This window comes from Myotis daubentonii, chromosome 15, assembly GCF_963259705.1.
Source record: "Myotis daubentonii chromosome 15, mMyoDau2.1, whole genome shotgun sequence".
NCBI lineage: Eukaryota > Metazoa > Chordata > Mammalia > Chiroptera > Vespertilionidae > Myotis > Myotis daubentonii.
Window position 1 is genome coordinate 39027840 of NC_081854.1, and position 22668 is coordinate 39050507.

The 22668-nt window shown below is 43.4% G+C and overlaps 1 protein-coding gene across 2 annotated transcripts in view; it reads left to right on the forward strand.

The window, feature by feature from the left end:
• The window catches only part of ADAMTS18 (ADAM metallopeptidase with thrombospondin type 1 motif 18), a 129803-nt gene that overhangs the window by 45678 nt on the left and 61457 nt on the right, over positions 1-22668 (forward strand). Inside the window, exons 4-6 of one of the 2 annotated variants that reach the window (XM_059667390.1) lie at positions 18292-18574; positions 20814-21007; positions 21266-21349. In XM_059667390.1, the coding sequence (XP_059523373.1) occupies positions 18292-18574; positions 20814-21007; positions 21266-21349 (561 nt within the window). Of the gene's footprint in view, positions 1-18291; positions 18579-20813; positions 21008-21265; positions 21350-22668 lie in introns of both variants that reach the window. The other variant, XM_059667389.1, reaches the window with a different exon arrangement.

A 22668-nucleotide genomic window follows, 5' to 3' on the forward strand; every position in this document is an offset into this window, starting at 1 on the left:
TAATCCTTACCTGAGGATATTTTTCCATTAATTTTTAGAGAGAGCAGAAGGGGGGGGGAGAGAGAGAGAGAGAGAAACATTGATGTGAAAGAGACACATCGATTAGTTGCCTCCTGCATGTGCCCCAACCAGGGCTGGGGATGGAGCCTGCAACAGATATGTGCGCTTGACCAGAATTGAACCTGGGACCCTTCAGTCTGAGGGCCCAGGCTCTATTCATTGAACCAAACCAGCCAGGGGGAGACACTACTCTTGGTCCTTGGAATCTAGGAAGAAAAACAAAACAAAACAGGACAAGATCATGGCAAGGTTCCTCCTCTCTGCTACCCCACATGCTACTGGGACAAGACAAATCATCAGTCAGAGAAACAATACTCGCAGGTATTGAAGCAGCAAGTGAAATAGACCAGCCAGGCGCTGGCTGTATGTCAGGCACTGTTCTACACAGCTTATGTCTTCAGTGCTCATGGCAAGCCCATGGCTTTCATTCATCCTCAGGAAGCAGGCGCAAAGGGTCACGTAACTCAGCCAAGGTCACAAGTAGTGGAACCAGAACTTGAACCCAGATATTTGGTTCTGGCCTGTGGCGTGACAACCACGCTGCCCACCGTTGTGATGTCAGGAGGGGTGTTTTTAACTAGAAGGTCGGGGAAGACCTTGCTGAGAAGGTGAATTCAGCCTTGCAGAGAGCTTGGGGTTTCCAGTGTTCCTACCAGGGAAAGCCCCAAACAGGTTTGACAAGTTTCCAGAACAGCAGAAAGGCCTGCCTGCTCAAGAAGTATTAAAGTGGAGTTGGGGGTGGGCGCAGTGGTGAGAGATGGAGTCACAGAGCACATCAGAGCAGGCACTGTCTCTCTTACTCCAGCTGCGTTAGGTGGGTCCCAGCACCCAGATGCGGGCAGCAGCCACTAGGTAAATAAATCACCTACTGGGTAGCAAAGGGCCCGTTTTGCTTGCAGGCTTGGTTGTTGATGGATAAATGTAAGGTATTAGCTGTAATCTCAGTACACATGTTATCTTAGCTATGGTTGTAGACACAAACAAAACTCTCTTTTTTTGGCACAAGCTAAAGAACTCAGCATCCTGCTGCCGATTTCCTTCATGTGCTCATGGTAAACCACTGCTATGCAGCCTGTAATCTCCGATTCAAGGAGAAACATGACAGCAAAGCAATTCGCTTGAAAACACTTCACCCTGCAATATGAGAACAGGCCATGGGGTAAACTGCAGGCGGCGGATGGAGCGTGAGCGCCGAGTTAGGACAGAGCTGTCTCCTTGTGCGCGCACTGGCTGGGGCACCCGGATTGCTACCAGCACCTGGCCGCCTGTTTCTGTCAGCAATCCGGAAGCCTGCACGTACTTGAAGTACAGCTTAGCCTAGGACAGTGTGGCCGGAGCCGTCTGACATTTTGAATAACTTTGCAAACCGATCCCTAACCCACAACAGACTAATGTGTAACTATTGACATCAGATGGAAGTGATCCAACATCTGGCAAGAGACCCCTTCTCGTCTCCCTGCCACCCTGCACTTGTAGCAGGAAGAGAGCTCGCATGACTGTTGGGGAAGCCAAGGAAACTCTGAGAGCCGGAGGGAAAACTTGGAGATCACCACACATATTTAATTAATCCGTCTGTTGTATGTTAACGAGTTAACAGCATATGCCTTTGCCTGACATCCTATCTTATTTATGTCATTCTGAAGCTGAGGGTGGATGGAGGGTATGACTTTAATTTAACGCAAATGGTCCTTGGCTATTTTTGCCCCCAGGCTCCCCTCCTCCATCCCCAGCATCTGTTTGGAGGAGTAATTGGGATGCTACAGAAGGCAAGTTTGGTTCCCATAACAGAAATGTTTACCCGTTTGCAGGCTTCTGTAGTTTGTTTCTGCATGAAGGCACCAAATATTTGCAAACTCACAGGCTTTACAAGGTAAATAAACGATGCTTCTGTTGCAACCTTCTGAGAAAGCTGCGTCTGTCTGCCGTCCCATGCAAACAGGGATCACTTATGGATCTCTTAATGAATGCCTGTCGCCAAGCAGTGTGCTTTGCCTTATATAATCCCCAACAGTGCGAACAAGTAGACTTCTATGTCGTTCTCATTTTACAGGTGAGGAAACTAAGGCTAAGGGGGGAAGGGAGGGAATGCAAATGGTTCAAGGTTGCAAAGATTTTCGTGTGGAACCAGAACTTGACTCCAAATCCCTGTTCTTTTCCCCTTTGCTCAATATAGACTCTTCATTCATAACCAGATTCTTTTGGGTCAGTAACTACATTTGCGGAGTTAGCACTATGTTCGGTGATCTGGCAGGTAAAAAAAGAAGGAAAAAGAAATGTCTCTGATAATAAGACACGACTCATATAAGCAATGCATCAACTATAGGGTTGAATTAGGGCAAAGGTCGCCAAGCCAAATGTGGAGGCACCAGATTAGTAATGTAATGAAGGGACCCTGGAACAGTGGGGGGGGGGGGGGACGGTGATGAACTAAAGAGCATATGCCATATCTGATCCTGGTGGGGATAGGTCCTCATCCCCACCTGTTGCTACTGGGCATGGATTTCTCTGAGACTCACACAGGAGAACAAGTGGTTTTTATTTGCATGGACTCAAACCCTTGAGTTTCCAAGGTCTCATTTCCCTTTATCCTGCCAAGAAAAAAAGTCCCATTTTGCCTTCAGCAGGGCTAATATCAGAGACAGTGTCCAGAGTTTCCTCTCCATGTTAGGGCATAGTCCAACCCAGCATCAGGCTAGCTTAGCTTGTGTTTCCCGCTGCAGCCCATCAGTCCATTGCATCAGGGGGGAGGGGGGTCGCATAGCCAGAGAGCCAAGAGAAGATCCAGAGCCAAGAGCCAAAAGAGAGAATTCCTTTGCTTAGGGGATCGTGTATTCCCAACTTTTTGTGGGCTTGCAGTGGCCCTGGCAGTTCGGGCCAATGATGTCTGTTCCCAGTTTTGACAGAGCAGCGCCTTCCGAGTCGCTCCGACTTCACTGCCAGGCCTCCATTTCCCCTTTGTCCAGTCTCTTCCCCAGAGGTCTGCGGGGGGTGGGCCAGTGGTTCCCTGGGGAGCGTGAGGGTGCAGCTTCCTGCTGAAGCTGCCCAAATGACATGCCTGTAGTGTCTGGCGCCCCCCCCCTTTGCTCCTTTCCTATTATTAATAACTAATTACAATGGTATCATAGCCTTAGGGGGAAGCCTTAGCTGATGCCCAGTAGTTGTATATACAAAACAGAATTTCTGATTTCTCTTAAAAATTTGAATTGAAATGGCAAAATTGGGTTCAAATTCCTACATGGAAAAAAAAAGAGTGTTAATGCAGAGTTGAACAGCAGAACCTAATGGGGAGTGTTTTCAGCAAGATGGAGGAGTAGAAATTTACAGGGCTTGTCTCATAGAAACATCAATTTGAACCCATTCTTTTAAGCAAAAACCTTCACAACAACTAAGCCAAGTGCATTAAAGACTTAAACGTAAGACTGAACGCTGTAATGCCACAAGAAGAGAATATGAGGGAAAGCCTTCTTGACATTGGTCAGGGCAATGAATTTTTGGATATGACCCCAAAAGTACAGACAACAAAATAAAAATAGACAAATGGAATGGTATCTAATTAAAAATGATATGCACAGGAAAGGAAACAATAAACAAAGTGGAAAGACAACTTATGGAATGAAAGAAAATCTTTGCACACTGTACATCTGTTAAGAGGTTAATATCCAAAATATGTAAGGAACTCAAGAGCAAGAAAACAAATATCCTGATTTAAAAATGGACAAATGACCCAAATAGACATTTCTCGACAGAGGGCATTGAAATGGCCAACAGGGATATGAAAAAATGCTCAACATCACTAATCAAGTAAACCCAAGTCCAAACCACAATGAGGTATCACCTGACACCTGTTAGAACAGATATTATCAAAAAGACAGGAGGAGATAAGTATTGGGAAAGATGCTGTACACTTTGGTGGGAATGCAAAGTCATTATGGAAAATAATGTGGAGATTCCTCAAAAAAAATTAGAAGTACCATATAACCCAACAATTTCACTTCTGGGCATATATCCAAAGGAAATGAAATTGGGATCAGAAAGAGATATCTGCACTCCCATGTTCATTGCAGCATTATTCACAATAGCCAAAATATGGGATCAACAGATAAGTGGATAAAAAAAATGTGGGGTGTGTGTGTGTGTGTGTGTGTGTGTGTGTATAATATATATAATGGAATATCATTCAGCCATAAAAAGGAGAGAGTCCTATCATTTGCAAAAACAAGAGTGAACGTTTTGCTAAGTGAAATAAGCCAGGCACAGAAAGACAGACACTGCATGATTTTACTTATATGTGGAATCTAAAAATGTCATACTCATAGAATCAGAGTAGAATGGTAATATCAGGGACTAAAGGGGTGGGGGATAGAGAGATATTGATCAAAGGATACAACTTTCAGTTATGCAGGATGAATAAGTTCTTGAGATCTATTTGAGGCACGGTGACTATAGTTAATAGTACTGTGTTGTATACTTGAAATTTGCTAAGAGAGTAGCTCTTAAGTATACTCCTCATATATGCAAAATATATGGCAACTATGAAATGATAGATATGTTAGTTAGCTTGATTTGGGGGATCATTTCCCATATGCCAAAAGATAATATACAGTTTAAATCAATGGTTCTCAACCTTCTGGCCCTTTAAATACAGTTCCTTATGTTGTGATCCAACCATAAAATTATTTTCATTGCTACTTCATAATTGTAATGTTCCTACTGTTATGAATCATAATGTAAATATCTGATATGCAGGATGGTCTTAGGTGACCCCTGTGAAAGGGTCATTCGACCACCAAAGGGGTCGCGACCCACAGGTTGAGAAACGCTGGTTTAAATATATACAATTTTTATTTGTTAATTATACATCAACTAGAGGCCCAGTGCATGACATTTGTGCACTGGGCAGGGGGAGGGGGGGTGTCCCCTCAGCTTGGCCTGCGCCCTTTAGCAGTCCAGGAGCCCTCAGGGGGTGTGCAACTGACAGCTTAGGCCCACTCCTCGTGGGGATTGGGCCTAAGCCGGCAGTCAGACATCCCTCTCTCAGTCTGGGGCTCTTGCAGTTTGGGACTCCTTGTTCCTTACCGCCCACCTGCAGCGGAGGCGGGAGAGGCTTCTGCCACTGCCGCTGGTCTTGCCAGCCATCAGCCTGGCTTGTGGGAGCGCACTGACCACCAGGGGGCAGTTCCTGTGTTGAGAATCTGCTTCCTGGTGGCCAGTGCAAGTCATAGTAACCGGTTGTTCTGCCATTTGGTCAATTTGCATATTACCCTTTTATTATATAGGATAAAGCTGGGGTGGAGAGGGAAACCTTACCAAGAGCCAGCTTGGACCTGCAGGCACCTGTTTGTAGTCTGTTCTGGAAGACTGGTTTTCAAACTCTAGAAATTTAGGCTGTGAAGGTTTGAGTTGGGTACAGGTGTCTACATCTTTAAGCTTGATATCCAGCCAGGTTGAAGGTGGGCTCTAAGGCACCCTGACTGGGCCCTGATGCTACGCAGCACCACCAAGAAACGTGTTTATTGCTACATGTGTACCAGGCTCTCACACAGGCTTGCCATCTTGTGTAGAAGTTGTATTTTGCATCACAGTGAATAACCTGCACGTCATCCCAACTCATAAAAAGAATAGAATTACAGAAGTAGTAGGGCCCTTAAATTATCAAGTCCAATGCCTGCGTTAAGTAGGTGAGAAAAAAAAAAATGCGAGGCAGGAATGGTCTGCTGCTAAGCAGTTGTGAGACTTTGGTCAATTTCTTTGTTCTTTCTGGATCGCATTTCCTTTCCCTGTAAAATCAGGGGGATGAAGTACATAATTGCTAACATCCCATCATCCTATGATTATTTTCATTGGTTTTACCTTCAGGCGGGGATTGAGGAGGGGCAGGAGGAGATAAATAACTGAGGAAAATTGGGACCAGCCGTTTTCAACGTGGTGTTCATCTCTGGCTCTTCCGCACCACCCACGGGAGAACTCGGGCAGTCCAGTCAGTCACCCAGCCCCTCCGTGCAGCCACCCAATCGGTGGACGCCACGTGGTGTGCTTCATCACATCTCTAACAGCTGGTTCTTGGCATGGCTTCCAGCTCCAGCTGTCTCTTTAAAAAATGAGTGCTGTCAGTTCCAAGGTGGGCAGGGCAAGGTAGGGTGGAGGGCTTGACATAACCCATCAGCACTACAGAAACAAGTATAAACATATGTCTTCCTGATGCTGTGCATCCGCAGGCCGCAGCCTTGGGGATGCAGGAGCACCATTTATTTCAAAGCTGGTTGCTCCAATATCTTGCAAGTATCACAGACACGGTTCATGCAGCTCCAGCTGAGTCGCTGGGCCTGTGTCAGCTGTTCCTCCCGGAAAATCACTGTTTCCAGCAAGTGTATGTTAAGCATCAACTACATACATTCCTTTCTGTCCAAACTCAGGGACCAAATAAATGTGGACAGTGAGAATTGAAATAGCAGGAGACACCAATAATGTAGTGATTATTGATTATCAGATAGCAAGGAGTTAGAGTTTTCATAGCAAACAATACTAATCTTATATGAAAATGTTCACCATAATCGATTCACTACGGAGTTACTTGATTTCTTTTTTCTTTTATTTTTCAACTAGAGGCCCGGTGCACAACATTCGTGCACTGGGGGAATGGAGGGGGTTCCTCAGCCTGGCCTGTGACCTCTTGCAGTCTGGGACCCCTCGGGGGAATGTAAGCCTCCCCCGAGGGGTCCTTAGTGCTGCCACAGAGCCTCTCCCACCACCACTGCTGTGCTCGCCAGCCATGAGCCCAGCTTCTGGCTGAGCTGCACTCCCCCTGTGGAAGCGCACTGACCACCAGGGGTCAGCTCCTGCTTTGAGCGTCTGCCCCCTGGTGGTCAGTGTGCATCATAGTGACTGATTGCTGGGGTCCAACCCCAGCAGGTCCAGGGGTCCCCAAAGGTGTGGATGGAGTCGGTGAAGAATGAATGACACGGAGGCTGAGTTCAGTTGATCATCATAGCTGTGTTCTCTTGTCAGGGTCTGGTCAGGATCTCTAGCCAAGTTCTGGTCAGGATCTCCAGCCAGGTTCTGTGTCCATGTTCTCTTGCTAGGTTCTGTCTCTAGGTTCTGTTGCCAGTTTCTGTCCAGGATCTTTTGCCATGTTCTCTCCAGCGAAGTTCTTCTGTCTCTAGGTTCTGTGTAGGTTCTGTCTTCTAAGTTCTGTCTTGTTACATCTGTATTTATACCAGTTGATTCCAATCCTATCAATCTCTATTCCAAAGGTTAGGGCGTTTCTTATTTCCATTCCAGGGAGTAAAGATTATGTAGCTTAAGCATGATTGTTCGTAGTTAAAGTGATTAATTACCCGCCTGGCACTTAGTGAAGAGGTTTTATTCCCTCCCTAACTTCAGGGGAAAATCCCTACCTGGGGAAACAACCTTTCTCAGAGACTTTGGTTAAAACACATAGTGCCAAGAAGGTGAGCAAACATATTAAGAACAGTATGCCATATATGCCAGGTCCCTTGAAACAGCAAGCATGGACCGGCTCCCGGCAACTGATGGTTCTGCTGTTGAGTCGATTTGCATATTAGGGTTTTATTATATAGGATTACAGTTTGCATTCAATGTTATTTTATAGTAGTTTCAAGTATACAGCATTGTGGTTACACTTTAAAAAGTGTTCCTCCCAATATTTCCAGCACCCACCTGACACCATACATAGTTATTACAGTATTACTAACTATATTCCCTATGCTGTACTTTACATCCCCATGACTGTTTTGTAACTACCAATTTGTACTTCTTAATCCCTTCACCTTTTTCACCCAATTCCCCCAACCTCCCTCCTCTCTGGCAACCATCAATCTGTTCTCTGTGTCTATGAGTCTGTTCCAATTTTGTTTATTTTGTTCTTTAGGTTCACATGTAAGTAAAACCATATGGCATTTGCCTTTCTCTGAATGACTTATTTCACTTAATAGAATATCCTCTAGGTCCATCCATACTGTCTCAGATGGTACGATCTTATTCTTTTTTTTCATGGCTGAGTACTAGTCCATTGTGTATGTGTACCACAGCATTTTTCACCCATTCTTCTATTGATTGGCACCTGGGTTGCTTTTATATCGTGGCTATTGTAAACAATGCTGCAATGAACATATAGGGGTGCATATATTCTTTCAAATTAGGGATTTGCATTTCTTTAGATATATACTGAGAAGTGAAATCACTGGGTCATAAGGCAGTTTCCTTTTTTGAGGACCCTCCATACTGTTTTCCATAGTGGTTGCACCAATCAGCATTCCCACCAATAGTGTGCAAGGGTTCCCTTTTCTCCACATCCTCACCAGCATTTGTTGTTTGCTGATTTATTGACGATAGTCATTCTAACAGGTGTGAGGTCATATCTCATTGAGTTTTTCATTTGCATTTCTATGATGAGGAGTGACATTGAGCATCCTTTCTATTGGCCATCGGTATGTCCTCTTGGGGGAAGTTTCTATTCAGATCCTATCTATTTTATAATTGGATTGGTTTTTTTTCCCTAGTTTTTAGGTATATAAGTTCTTTATACATTTTGAATATTAACCCCTTATCTAATGTATCATTAGCAAAAATCTTCTCCCATTAGGTAGGCTGTCTTTTGGTTTTGCTAATGGTTCCTTTGCTGTGTAAAAACTTTTTAGTTTGATGTAGTCCCATTTGTTTTTCTTTTGTTTCCCTTGCCTGATGAGATATAGCAGGGGAAAAAATATTGCTAAAAGAAATGTCAGAGATTTTACTGCCTATGTTTTTTTCTAGGAGTTTTATGGTTTTGAGTCTTACATTGAAGTCTTCAATCTATTTTAAGTTTACTCTTATATATGGGTTAATATGGTGGTCTAGTTTCTTTCTTTCTTTTTTTTTTTTTTTTTTTGCTTGTATCTGTTCAATTTTCCCAAGACCATTTATTGAAGAGACTGTCTTTACCTCATTGTATGCCTGTGCCTTCTTTGTCAAATACTAACTGACCATCTAGGTGTGGGTTTATTTCTGGACTTTCTATTCTGTTCCATTGATCTACATGAGTTTTTATGCTAGTGCCATGCTGTTGGGATTACTATGGCCTTATAGTATAGTTTGATACCAGATAGTATGGTACCTCCAACATGTTCTTTTTTCTCAAGTTTACTAAGGCTGCTTAGGCTCTTTTGTGGTTCCATATAAATTTTTGGATTATTTTTTCTAGTTCTGTAAAATATGCCATTGGTATTTTGATAGGAATTGTATTGAATCTTTAGATAGCTTTCGGTCGTATGGACATTTTTGTGATGTTCATTCTTCTTATTTATTAGCACAGCATATGCTTCCATTTATTTGTATTCGGAGAGTTTAGATTTCCATACTTGAATACCTATATGTATAATAATTAGGCTCTTTAAAAAAGAAATGTGAAGCAAAGATGGCATAGTAAGAATTGACAAAGTGGATGTTAGCTAATGTGTGTTCATTATATAATTTTCTAGTCTTGCCTAAATTTTTTGACATATTTCACGATAATACCGAGCACAATAAAAAAGTGTCAAATTAGTTTATTCTTCACTGTTACAGGAAGCAGAGAGTCCCTACAACCTGAATCCAGCCAGTTTTCTATAACATAGATTGTTTCTTATGGCTTCTCCCTTCAAAACCTTCTGCTGTTCCTCACTGTACAAGAGTGTGAATATTATCCTCAGAGGTGGTCTGCCCTGACTTCGTACTCCCATAGGATTCTGTATGTTTCCTCACTCACTCAGGACGATTTCAGTGTCATGCCAATGCTATCTGAGTACCAAGGGCACACTATCGCCACCTTGCAGGGATTTACATTACAATGAGGGAGGACGAAAGACCCCTTTGATGAGTGCTGTGGCAAAGTACAGACTAGGAAAGAAGCCTACGCAGGGGCAGGTAAATCAGAATGATGAATTGGGAAAGGACTTAACGTATCTCCCATAGTAGATGTGTCCTTAAGTATTGACATCAATGTCTTGCTTGTTCTTATGTCTCCCTCCATACCAAGCACATTGCCTTACTTCTACCTCATTCCACAAATATTTACAGAGCATCTACCATGTGCCAAACACTGAGTATATGAAAATGAGCAACATAGACAAAAGCCCCAGGTTTTATGGAGCGAGTAGGCGCAATGGACAATAAGCAAACAGTTACATGATGCATCGTCAATAATGATAAGGGTTCTATAGAAAAATAAAGCTGACTGACATGGAGAAGGACAAGGTTTGCTGTGTGTATAGGGTGGTTTGAAGAGGTGGCCTTTGAGCAAAAATCTAAATGCCGTGATGTATCTAGGGAAAGAACATTCTATTCTAGGCCAGCGATTCTCAACCTTTTTAATCTCATGGTACATGTAACTAATTAATAAAATTCTTCAGCATACCAAACATGTATTTTTTGTCAATCTCACAGAAAATAATTTTGATTCATTCACACTGGACAGTTATTGTCACTTTTTTATTTGACACTCTAAGGGAAAAGAGGTCAGTGCCCTGACTAAATAGTCAGGGATTGCATGTTTTAAACATTCTTGTGACACACAGATTGAAAATCACTCTTCTAGACACAGAAAACAGCAATCACAAAGGTCCTGGGGCAGGAGTGTGGCTGTCCTGTTGGTGGAACAGCGATGGAGCAGGTGTACCTAGAGCCTAGTCTAAAGGGATAGAGGATGGGTCCAGAGGCGACCAGGCACTGGACTTAGGTTGACCTGGACTGCAATGTTGTTTGAAATCCCTGTTTCTTGTTCTGGCATTCAGCGTGTAATAATACAGTGTGAATAATACACTCTGCAAAGTGGTGCTTTAGAAAAATGACTTTGGAGCCCGAGAGGGTAGGCATTGCCCACAGGGAGATGAAAGAGGGGGCCAGTGCTTTCCTCTAAGACCAGGCGATACAGGACACACTGGAATCAGAACACAGGGAAGGACAGAGTTAGGGGCCCAAGGAATCAACTGCATGTTTAAAATTGTCAACATTGTTTAACCACATAATACTGCATTTGGTAGGATGTTATTTGGAGGAAATGGAAATTTGAGATTGGGAGAACAAATTTGGATTCTCAAATTGACGTGAAAAAACACAGCTCTGATGGATGTGAGTTATGACTGTCTCCTCCCAGACTTTTAGCATGCACACCCCCTTCCCCAGGACATTGACATGACACGTGACGAAGGAGGACTGTTATTAGCAGACACAGCACCAAAGCCTGGAATGATCCAGGAGGAAAGGCTGGCTGCATGGACCCATGTGAAGTTCGTGCGAAGTCTGGTTTCTATTAAATCCAGACGTGCTAGCTCTCTCGTCTTGGTCCCTCACAATTAACCAACAGCCATGATGGCCGTCATGTGTTTTCCAAATGGAATCCTTCCTTTGAAATGATCCGATCTAAAGCAAAGTCTGGAGCAAAGAGGGCTGTGTGACATAAGACTGTCAAATAGCCCCTTCCTCAGTCTTCCCTCCATGAGAAAGTCCTCGTGACCAAGCTGCTGGTACGGGCCATGCAGCTCTGACATCGGGCCTCATTGATGATCAGGGCCTAATAAGCCATTGGAGGAGCAGAGAAGTCGGGGTGTCACTTACCACTCTCCCGAAGATGTGTGGAGTACCTCTGACACACAGGAGGACATGCCTTGGCTGTGGCCAAGCAGAGTAGCCCAGCCGTGCCCTGCAAGTACTTGCAATGCAATAGAAGGGAGGAAACCCCAGAGCGTTGCAGGCTGGACCTGAATTAGCTTGGGAACATGCAGGAAGGCCACATCCTGGGTGAGCCAGCTGTCGCCAGATCCAGGGAGAAGCTTTCTCAGTGACACTACGGGACACCCTCCCTTTGGTGTGAACACTGAGAGGGGAAGACAAAGGGACGACTCTGATTTTATTTTATTTTATTTTTTTTTTTTCAAAATCTAATTTTATTTTTTTTTAATTAAATCTTTATTGTTCAGATTATTACATTTGTTCCTTTTTTTCCCCCCCATAACTCCCCTCCTCCCAGTTCCCGCCCCACCCTCCGCCCTCACTCCCCACCCACTGTCCTCATCCATAGGTGCACGATTTTTGTCCAGTCTCTTCCCACATCTCCCACACCCCTTTACCCCCCAAGAATAGTCAGTCCATTCCCTTTCTATGTCCCTGATTCTATTATAATCAACAGTTCATTCTGTTCATCAGATTATTTATTCACTTGATTCTTAGATTCACTTGTTGATAGATGCATATTTGTTGTTCATAATTTGTATCTTTACCTTTTTCTTCCTCTTCCTCTTCTTAAAGGATACCTTTCAGCATTTCATATAATCCTGGTTTGGTGGTGATGAACTCCTTTAGCTTTTCCTTATCTGTGAAGCTCTTTATCTGACCTTCAATTCTGAATGATAGCTTTGCTGGATAAAGTAATCTTGGTTGTAGGTTCTTGGTATTCATCACTTTGAATATTTCTTGCCACTCCCTTCTGGCCTGCAAAGTTTCTGTTGAGAAATCAGCTGACAGTCGTATGGGTATTCCCTTGTAGGTAACTGAGTTACTTTCTCTTGCTGTTTTTAAGATTCTCTCTTTATCTTTTGCTCTTGGCATTTTAATTATGATGTGTCTTGGTGTGGTCCTCTTTGGATTCCTTTTGTTTGGGGTTCTCCGTGCTTCTTGGACCTGTAAGTCCATTTCTTTCACCAGGTGGGGGAAGTTTTCTGTCATTATTTCTTCAAATAGGTTTTCAATATCTTGCTCTCTCTCATCTTCTGGCACCCCTATAATTCTGATGTTGGTACGCTTGAAGCTGTCCCAGAGGCTCCTTACACTATCCTCGCATTTTTGGATTCTTTTTTCATTTTGCTTTTCCCGTTGGATGTTTTTTGCTTCCTCGCAATTCAAATCATTGACTTGATTCTTGCGCTCCTCTGGTCTGCTGTCGGGCGTCTGTTTAATATTCGTTATTTCAGACCGTGTGTGCTTAATTTCTAGTTGGTTCCCCAATATAAGATCGAGGGTCTTATTAGTTTTCGTGTAGATCTCATTAAGTTTATCGGCAGCTTCTAAACAGTTCTTGAGAGACCTTAAAAGTGTGGTTCTGAACTCTATTTCTTCCATTGACAATTTTGTCCTGTTTCTTTGTCTCCGCATTTTGTTATGCTTCTTTGGTGCACCCCCTAGTGGTCTTTGTTCGCAGTCTTATAGATAAATCTTGATTGTTGTAGCTAATTCCAGGGAGGGTTTGACCTCCAGGCCAAGTGGCTATGAGAATCAGCTGTGTCAGCAGTGAGAGAACTTCTGTCCTCTAGGGAGGTGCTAATCTAGCCTTTGCCTGAGGCTATCCGGTAAATGCCTCTGTGCAGGGCTTGGGCGGGGCGGGTCGCACAGGATCAACAGGGTGGGCCAGAGAGAGCAGTTATGGCGGCTCTCAGTCCTGTCCCCAGGGGCTCTGCCTCTCTGAGTCCCAGCACCCGCTGCAAGGCTCGGAGAGAAAGCTGCACTCGCTCTGACCGAAGCCAGACAGTCTGCTTCTCCCGTTTGAGCCTGGGTCCCTAAAGACTCGCCTGTATCTGGAGCTCAGAGTCTGCGACTCCCTCCCGATTGAAAACAACAACCGCGCCCTCCGCCGCCAGCCCGCTCCGTGCACTCCGCACCTCAGAATTTGACTTCAGCACTGCGCCTCCTCTGAGTGTCCGTATGCGTTTCTCTTTCCTCCTAGTTGTAGGACTTCCACTCAGCCAGCGTTCCTGTGGTTCTGGGTGATGTCCGTTCCGTGTTTTAGTTTCACTTTTGAAGTAGTTGTTCAAAGCAGCAAACTCCGGCGTTAACCTATGCCGCCATCTTGGTTCTCCCACGACTCTGATTTTAGCATCCCTGGACCCCAGCCTTCATTTCTAGACTCTCGCAGTTCTTGTACCATATGAAGTGGCAGTAAAAGGTAGTTAGCACTTAAGTTAAGCCAGCCCAGAAGTATTTTGTTCTTATCCTCTCCGGAGCCTTTCTTGTCTTTTTTCAGCATTACTGGAGTATAACTGACAAAGCTATAAGATATGGAAAGCCTATCATGTGATGATTTGACTACCTGTACATTATGCAAAGATTTTCTCCATCGAGTTAATGATCACATTCTTTCACTTCATGTTATGTACCTTTAAAAAAAAAAAAAAACTTTTACAAATACATTCAAGTTCTCTTTTAGTAAATTTTAGTTTTTGCCATACAGTGTTCCTGGAACTTTTCCTGAATCCTAATGGGATGCGTGTTTATGGGTGAAGAAAGGTTGTGTGATAGAGAAAGTTTAATAAGAGAACTAATCAAATAGGACTATTGTGAGAGGCAGGCGCGATTTCTCAGACAATGTTGCGCACGCGCAGTGTCTGGTAGAAAACAGTAAACAACTCCTTCAGGCAGGGCAGTGAGGAAGGTGGGGAGAAAAGGAGAGAGAATCTGTCAGTCATGATTAAACGACTTGGATTCGTTCATAAATGTGAAACCACAGATTTTGACTGCTTATAAAAACCTTATTTAAGAGCATTTGTGGATTTAAATTTTTTTAAATTAATACTGAAATTTATACAATACGCTATGGTAAACATACCAACCCCTTTGATATTAATACATTGTTTCAAAAATAAAAAGAGCTTCTTATAAGCATATGGCCTTCTGAGGAGGGGCACAGCCAGGCGCTGGGCAGAATCGGCTCACACCCCTCCACCCCATGCTGAGTTGCCAGCCACTGCATGCTGGTCTCATGAGATTTGGGCTGTTGAAGTCATTAAGTAGTTCTTTCAATAGAAATATCGCTAATTGGCCAAATAAATAAGTTTCATCACTATGTTATAATATTGCTTAAGAGCCACTAGAATGGCATGATCTATACTCGCACAGACAGTTTGTAGCTACAGTGCTTTGAAGAAGGGATGGAGAAGATGCATCTTTGTGTCAGTAGCATAAACCATTGCATATGGCCAGAACTGTGCTGGCTGATACTTGTTTGGAGCCCAAATTGGTTAGTCTGAGTGAAAGAGAGGGATCATTTGTTTTGAGCCTACTGCAGTGTTTGAAGAAGGAGCTAGGAAAGAGGGGGAAAGCCAATTATTTCTAAGAACTTCAAAGAAGCAAGATTTTTGAACTTTTTCCCCCCTAATCCATCACTATCAGTGTGAATCAGAAAGACATAGAGACCGAGAGTGCATGAAGACTCTACCGGCCTAAGCTGAGGTCAGAGGTCACCCGGATAAACACCGGATAAACACCTTTGCCAGTGATGCAGCCGCATGGACCGCGGGCAGAGTGCTCATGGGCATCGGCGGAACCGCCTCAGAGCGATCTGCCCAGGTGTTCCCCAGGAGGAGGCAGGCCTGTGCCTGTCCCATCGAAACTGATGGCTGGCATCCGAGAGCTCTAGTCCAGAGGTGGCCAACCTTTCGGACATCACGGACCACCAGTGGTCCACGGACCACCCGCTGGCGACCGCTGCTCGAGTCCATGGTCATGGTGCGTTCTGCCATCTTCTCCAAAAAGTCCACTTCACTTTTTTCCCCCAGCAGTAACCACCCATTTATCTCTTTAAGGCAAATCAAGCACACTGTTAGAAAAAGACACGACTTCTCTGCTTTGTTCCCTCAAATGATCAAATGTAATAATCATAACAGTAATAAACATGTACTGAGTGTTTTCTGTGTGCCGAGCACTGTTCTTAGCACTTAAAAGTACTAATGCTAAAAACTGTCTAAGGGACGTGCACTTATTATTCCCATATTACAAATCAGGGACTTGCGTCCCTCAGAGGTTTATGAACTTCCCCAGGAGATAAGGAAAGGACGGAAGGGGCGCTTGGCCCTTGCCGACTGAAAACCCTCGGTGGCTCTTATTAGCTGCCCGACCCCCGCTCTCACCAGGCTGGGAGAACTGGGGCATGCTGACAGCCTCTGATTAAATGTGGATTGACTGGGCTCTTCAGGAAAGGGCTGCTGGCCCGGTGAACATGCCCGTCCTCAGCAAAGCAGCCCATCGCGGCCCACTCTCAGATCAGTGTCCCCCTCCTCCGCACCCTCTCCGTTATCGTCTCTCATAGAACCCTGCTCTTTTTCTTCGTGCCTCACACACAGGAACAGTTCGTAGCCCATTGGTGGTCTTCGTTTAATTCCTGCTCCCCCCATTTCATCAGAAGCCCTGGGAGGGCACCGATCCCTTCAGAGCGCCGCGAGGGTTCAGCAACTCAGAATGCTTCATTCCCACGTTCCACAGGCGCACACACGGGTCACTCCTTTGGATGTACCGGGTTTAGATACTTAAACTATACCATGCATTTATTTGGTGACACTCCGTGTTTTCAAACTAAACCCCCCAGAGAATGTTGTCTCCTTTAAGAGCCAACACTGTCAAACCCTAGTTTTCTTATGAAGAATTGTTCTAGCTGTTGTCCTTGTCCCCCCAAACTGAAAAACAGTGGGCTGTGTGGGCCCCGTGTGTTTGTCCCAATATAGGATGACAAGTGTGTTATTTTTGTATTGCTTTCTCAAAATGGAAGTTTTCTCTCTGCATTTGAGTTGCCTATCATTCTCCTGAAACGAAGGGGGGGAAAAATCTTTCAAACTGGTTTGTCCAGTTAAGGCACTTAAGGGGCTTAAGCCTTTGATACGAGTTTAACCAAGTTAGGAAGTTACTAAGGCTGGAGGGCTCTCAAGGAGAATTCACTTTTTTTTTTTTCCCCAAAAGCAGTTGAATCTGTTCACTCAGTTGGAGACCGTAAATGGTGCCCCTTGCAATGGTGCAGCTTGAAGAGGTGAGGGTCCTATTCAGGGCCCTGTCCAGCGGAGATTGGCTCACAGGGTAGCTGCGAGTTTAAAGAAGGGACTGATTCAAACTCTGGCTTCCCACCTGTGACTTGGGCAGAGTTCATGCTTTCTATGAATTTGAACATGGCATTCCCCTGCTCTGGTTTCTCCATCTGTGAAGGGAGGGGGTGCTGGCACCCCTTTAGTATCCCCTGCACGCTGAGTTTCTTTAACTCGCTTATCCAACAAATATTAGCAGCCAATTAATATTTATTACCTATAAATGTGTGGCACACACCGGTAAGTGCGTACGTTGAAACTGTACCTCAGAGGTGTGGGAGAAGGTGCCTTTTGTTTGTTTCCTTCACTGAAGATAGGCTAAAGCACGTAGTCCGTGGCCTGAGGTCACTTGGACGTGGGGGAGAGTAGTTTTAAACAGGGTCCTGAGTATTTAAGCTGAGACATAAGCGATGAGCCAAGCCAGTTGGAGGGAGAAGATCGCAGTGAAAGAAGTGTGTGCAAACTCCCTTACGCCTGTGTAGGGGAGGAAAATTCATTTTCTCTTTATCCCTTATTCACCTAAGAAATAAAAAGCCAAAGTGAGAGGCCACAGGTGTTTATTTAATTTCACAGAACTGCAGTCTCGGGGCACAGATTCAGGCAGAAACCCAAGCTGTGCCCTGATTACAGGGTGAGGACAAGGGGTTTTGTGAGACATGCATGGGAAATGTTTGCATGAATGAAGGAACAGTTTCTACTGGTGCTAACAAGTGGAGTCACTGTTTGGCTATATGTGCTGATTGCTGATTTTATCTTCAGAGGGTCCACAATCACAGTGCTTGTGGTCAGGATGTCTGCTTTCCTGTTAGTTTTGCAAACAATTATGTCGTCTAAGACAATGTGGCTTCGGCTCAGTCCAGAGGTTATGTTGTCCACTTCAAACTTTCCGAAGGTTCAAGGAGCAAGACATGCAAGCAGTTCCTCTGGGCTGACTTCTGGCTCTATTATGCCAACTTTTCACACCTTCTAGGTTCTTGGCTGAGATACGCCTGTAATAAAACAGACTTAAGGTAGTGGCTTGGGCCAATTCCAGGAGTTACTCAGTTTTCCTGAGTATCTCCCATGTAGAGAGGAAGGTATACATGTCATTAAACATCTGTTTGTTTTTCTCCTGTTAATTTGTGTGTTTTTTTTTTTATTACAGGGGGGTTCTCAGCCAAGAACCTGGAAGGAAAGAGGGAAAATTATTCTTCCTTTCCCATAGTGCCAGTATTAGCTTTCCCACTTACTATCTTAGCCTGGGTTTCCTCATCTGTAAAATGGGAGTGATAAGAGTTGCAAGTAAAATGAGAAGACACGTGCATGCGTTTAGCACAGTGCCTGCACCACAGGAAGTGGCCAATAAGCAGTTGCTGAAAATCAACACGTAAGACAGGCATGCCTGGAATCATTGATGTTCTCTTTGTATTTGGCTTTTCAGTCAGGTCTAATAAGGACACGAAAAAATGAATTCCTCATCTCGCCATTACCTCAGCTGCTGGCCCAGGAACACAACTACAGCTCACCTGCAGGCCACCATCCTCACGTACTGTACAAAAGGACCGCCGAGGAGACGGTCCAGCGTTACCATGGCTACCCAGGCTCCAGCCAGATTTATCCTGGTCATACCCTCAGTCACACTCCCCACACGTACCAGAGTCAAGAAAGAGAGCACCACCATCGAAGGTCGCAAAAGCAGCATTTTTGCGGACGGCGCAAGAAATGTATGTAAGGAAACTTTCTCTTGTTCTGTTCTTATGTGGGCGCTCGATAGGCTTTGTTGAGTGCCATTGGGTGTGCTGACTTTGCAGATTAAGATGGGGTTACACTGAGCGCCCCCAGAATTTAGTCTTGGGGATGGAGCAGACATCACCCTATCAGACAAACACTAGGTGATCAGTTCTCAATTTTTCTCGGATAAACTAGGAAAGATTTTTATATGCTTTTTTTTGTCATTCTTTTAGCATCGCCTACATTTTAGTCACAGGCTCCACTGTTATCTCTGTGCTCGTGAGAAAAGCACCCAGTCTTCCAATAACTAAAGAAACCAGAGGTGAATCTTCAGGGGTGGTTGGTGTTCCTTTTGAAGATTTGAAGGAGAAACTTCCCAGGAAATAAGAACATTGGCACCTGAGTGGAATTAGCTGGACCTGTGGCCATGTTTGTTGACCCAGGCACAGCCTTCTGCATGTTCTAGACCAGCAGTGCCAGTAGAAATATAAGGCCAGCCCCAAATGTAATTTTAAATGCCCTAAGAGGCACATTTTTTAAATTTAAAAATGGTTAAATTAATGTTGATAATAGAGATTTAAAAATATATTTCATTTAACCCAATATACACAAAATATCATGTTAATATGCCATCAATGTAACAAACTACACTTTTAAATGTTAAGTTTTGGAAATCTAGTATTTAGTTTGCACTGAGAGCACAGTTTCAAGTGAGATGATAAACTCTCATCAGAAACACTCAATCTATATTTAGGTTTCATAACATTTAAGGTTAAAAAAGTAGGTTTACATATTCAAGTTGTTCCACACATGCGTAAGCTTTATAATAACTGAATCAAGTATTGCTTTTTAAATACAACTTTACATTAAATTAAATTAACATTAACTTCCTCCATTGTCACCACATTTCAAAGGCAAGTAGCTGGACAGGCAGCCAGGTGATGGTCCCACCCCTGGAGAAGGGAGCTCCGATGGCTGAGGTCTTGATTGGGAGCTAGAATGAAAGGTCATGTTTTTACCATCTTAATTGGTTTCTGCATTTGGAGTGGTACAGACACACTCTCTTTTAGAGACATCTCTTTGGCATGGGTCTACAGTAATAGTCGTATTGATCATTGTAATGATATTCACAGTGGCAGTGAGAGATGAGAACTAAACTCAAGGTCACCCATCAACATGGCCAACCTGAGTTTTTAAATCTGCCTCTAACTGGTTTGTTCCTTTAATTTCACGCTGTGAAGAGAGGACGTCACTATTGTAACTATACCAGTTGTTAAAGCACTAAAATAATTCCATATCCGTTTACATAGTGACTGTCCCGGCCACCCTGGGACTACAGGGGCCATGCCTAGCCCAGCAGGCCCATTCAGGGCTCCGCGCAAAGGCCATGGCCAGCATCCATTCTGTTGAAGTGGTGTCCACGCTTTCCCTGTTACAAAAAATATTTATACTTTCAAATATCAACCTGACTCTGCTGTTCCCCTATAACTAAGTCAATATCAGGCAAGAGACCTGATTTGACCACTTATTTTGTGCGACATTAAAGTTCATGTTGATGAAACAGACTATAAGACATGGGGAGTATTCTACAGGATATACATTTCTAATTTTATTTAGAAAGTAATATATAAAGTGTTATGAATTCAGATGCAAAGAACGATACCTATTTCTGCAGTTTTTAAACACTAAAATAAAATGAGCACTTTCTGTTTTTAAAGACTATGCTCACAAAATTGATTTTTCTTGACCCCCTAGAATTGTATCTTTTCTTTTACTCGTTAGAGCATTTTCATTTATTGAATCCATCCATCCACCCACCTATCCATCCATCCATCCAAACTTCTATTGAATGAATCTTTTTCTTTTTACTTACTAGACGAAGATTTTCTTTTATTTTTTTTAATTTAAATTTTTATTGTTGGAGTATTACATATGTCTCTTTCCCCCCACCCCCCACCATTGACCATTTCTAGCCCCCCACTCCCCGCCCCCTGGGTCTTCACCACTCTATTGTCTGTGTCCATGGGTTATGCATATATGCATACAAGTGAATGAATCGCTCTTGACCACAAACTTGGTGCAGAGCCTCAGGACAGGCACTGATGGCATCATAGATGAGTGAGGTGTTGGTTACAGAGTCCTTCTCCTCCCCTGGTATAGATGTCTGCCTATCTCTGTACTACCAAATGCTCTGTACTGATATCCCTTCCAAATGCTCTTCTGTTATTGTAGATGCCCCCAAGCCTCCCACAGGGGACACCTATCTCAGGTTTGATGAATACGGGAGCACAGGGAGACCCAGAAGATCAGCTGGGAAGTCACAAAAGGGCCTAAACGTGGAAACCCTGGTGGTAGCAGACAAGAAAATGGTGGAAAAGCACGGCAAGGCAAACGTCACCACGTACATCCTCACGGTCATGAACATGGTAAGGGGGGCTGTCGGACTCCAGCCCTCCTGGCTCTCTGCGACAGCCAGAAAGCAGAGAATCCCCGCTCTGGGTTCACTGGGGGATGCAGCCGTGTGTTTTTCTTGAGAGAAAAAATAAAGTGTTGAAATTGGCTTCATTGTACATATATTTGGTAAAACTAAAGCCTTTATACATACAAATATTACTAATTGGTTTCCCACCACCTCAGTTCTGGAAACTTTCAGATTTTGTTTTTGACTTCGCATGTTCCAACAGGTTTCCAGCCTATTTAAAGACGGGACCATTGGAAGTGATATAAACATTGTTGTGGTGAGCCTCATTCTTCTGGAACAAGAACCTGTAAGTGGCAAACTTCATTTATTTCTTCACTCAGGATACACTTATTAAGTATCTGCTGTGTGCCAGTCTTGTACTTACTGGTCATTAGAAATTTAAATTTGAAACTATGCTGATCCTACTCTCAAGGAAAGTATAGTCTAATAGGGTTGTACAGTCAAATACCTAAAACATCACAAAATAATTATCTGCATATATATGTATAATATATATGCATATATATAATGACACAACATATGATTAAATATGATATATAATAGGAATACAAATGTAAAATATAAATTTTACATTCTATACAAAAATATAAATATTACGCAGGCTTCATAAGGAAGGTGCATTTGGTAATAGATTTAAGGGTAAATTGGATTTTGCAAGTTGGATAGGCTGGGTAATAGCAGGTATATGCAAAAGGATATTTTGAAAATAAGTCATCAGAAAATTTTTGTAGTAAACCTACTGTCTCCGCAGCACCATCTTGGGTACTACAGAGAATAAACAAGGAATAAGTAGCTGTCCTGATTGATTACAGTGAGGTACAAGGGAAAGGCATGGGGTAAATTATACAATCAGAACACATAATCAAGTGTTAAATCGCACAACTCTCACAGCTTTGTAGTATTTTGATGTTAAAGCTATATTTTTCTCAGTTGGGGATTACCAATTAAACAGACTATTTTTAAAGTCTCCTGTAGCTTTTTATCTTTATCTATAGCCCCAATAATGAACATGGAAGGCAGGGAGTCAGAGACAAAAGGAAAATAAATCTAATTGCCCAGGTGTGTAGAGCTACAGAGGTTAACAACTTGTCAAATGATTCTTGGAATTTTAGGAAGGAAGAAATGGTGTTTGCTGTTTGAGAGACACTTTTGTCTTTAACCTTCCACTTACACCTACCTCAAGGATGTTGAAGCCCCAGCATCCTAATTCACTCAGAATTGAATATCTCTAAGAACCCTCAAATTGACTCAAGTCAATAATTTAAACAAACATTTCGATTAAAAATTATTATTTTTAAAAAATACATTTTTATTGACTTTTAGAGAGAGAAGAAGAGAGATAAAGAGAGAAAAACATCCATCGGCTGCCTCCTGCACACTCCCTACTGGGGATCGAGGCTGAAACAGGCATATGCCCTGACCAGGAACCTAACCAGTGACCTCTTGGTTCATGGGTCAATGCTCAACCACTGAGCCACGCCAGCCAGGCAAAAAAAAAAAAAGTATTTTACGGGTAGATTCTATCTTACCCTTTAGAACCTTGTAATTATTTGTTTCTGCATTCTTTCAATGAGCTTTCATTTGACTGGTTGGTTGGTTGGTTGG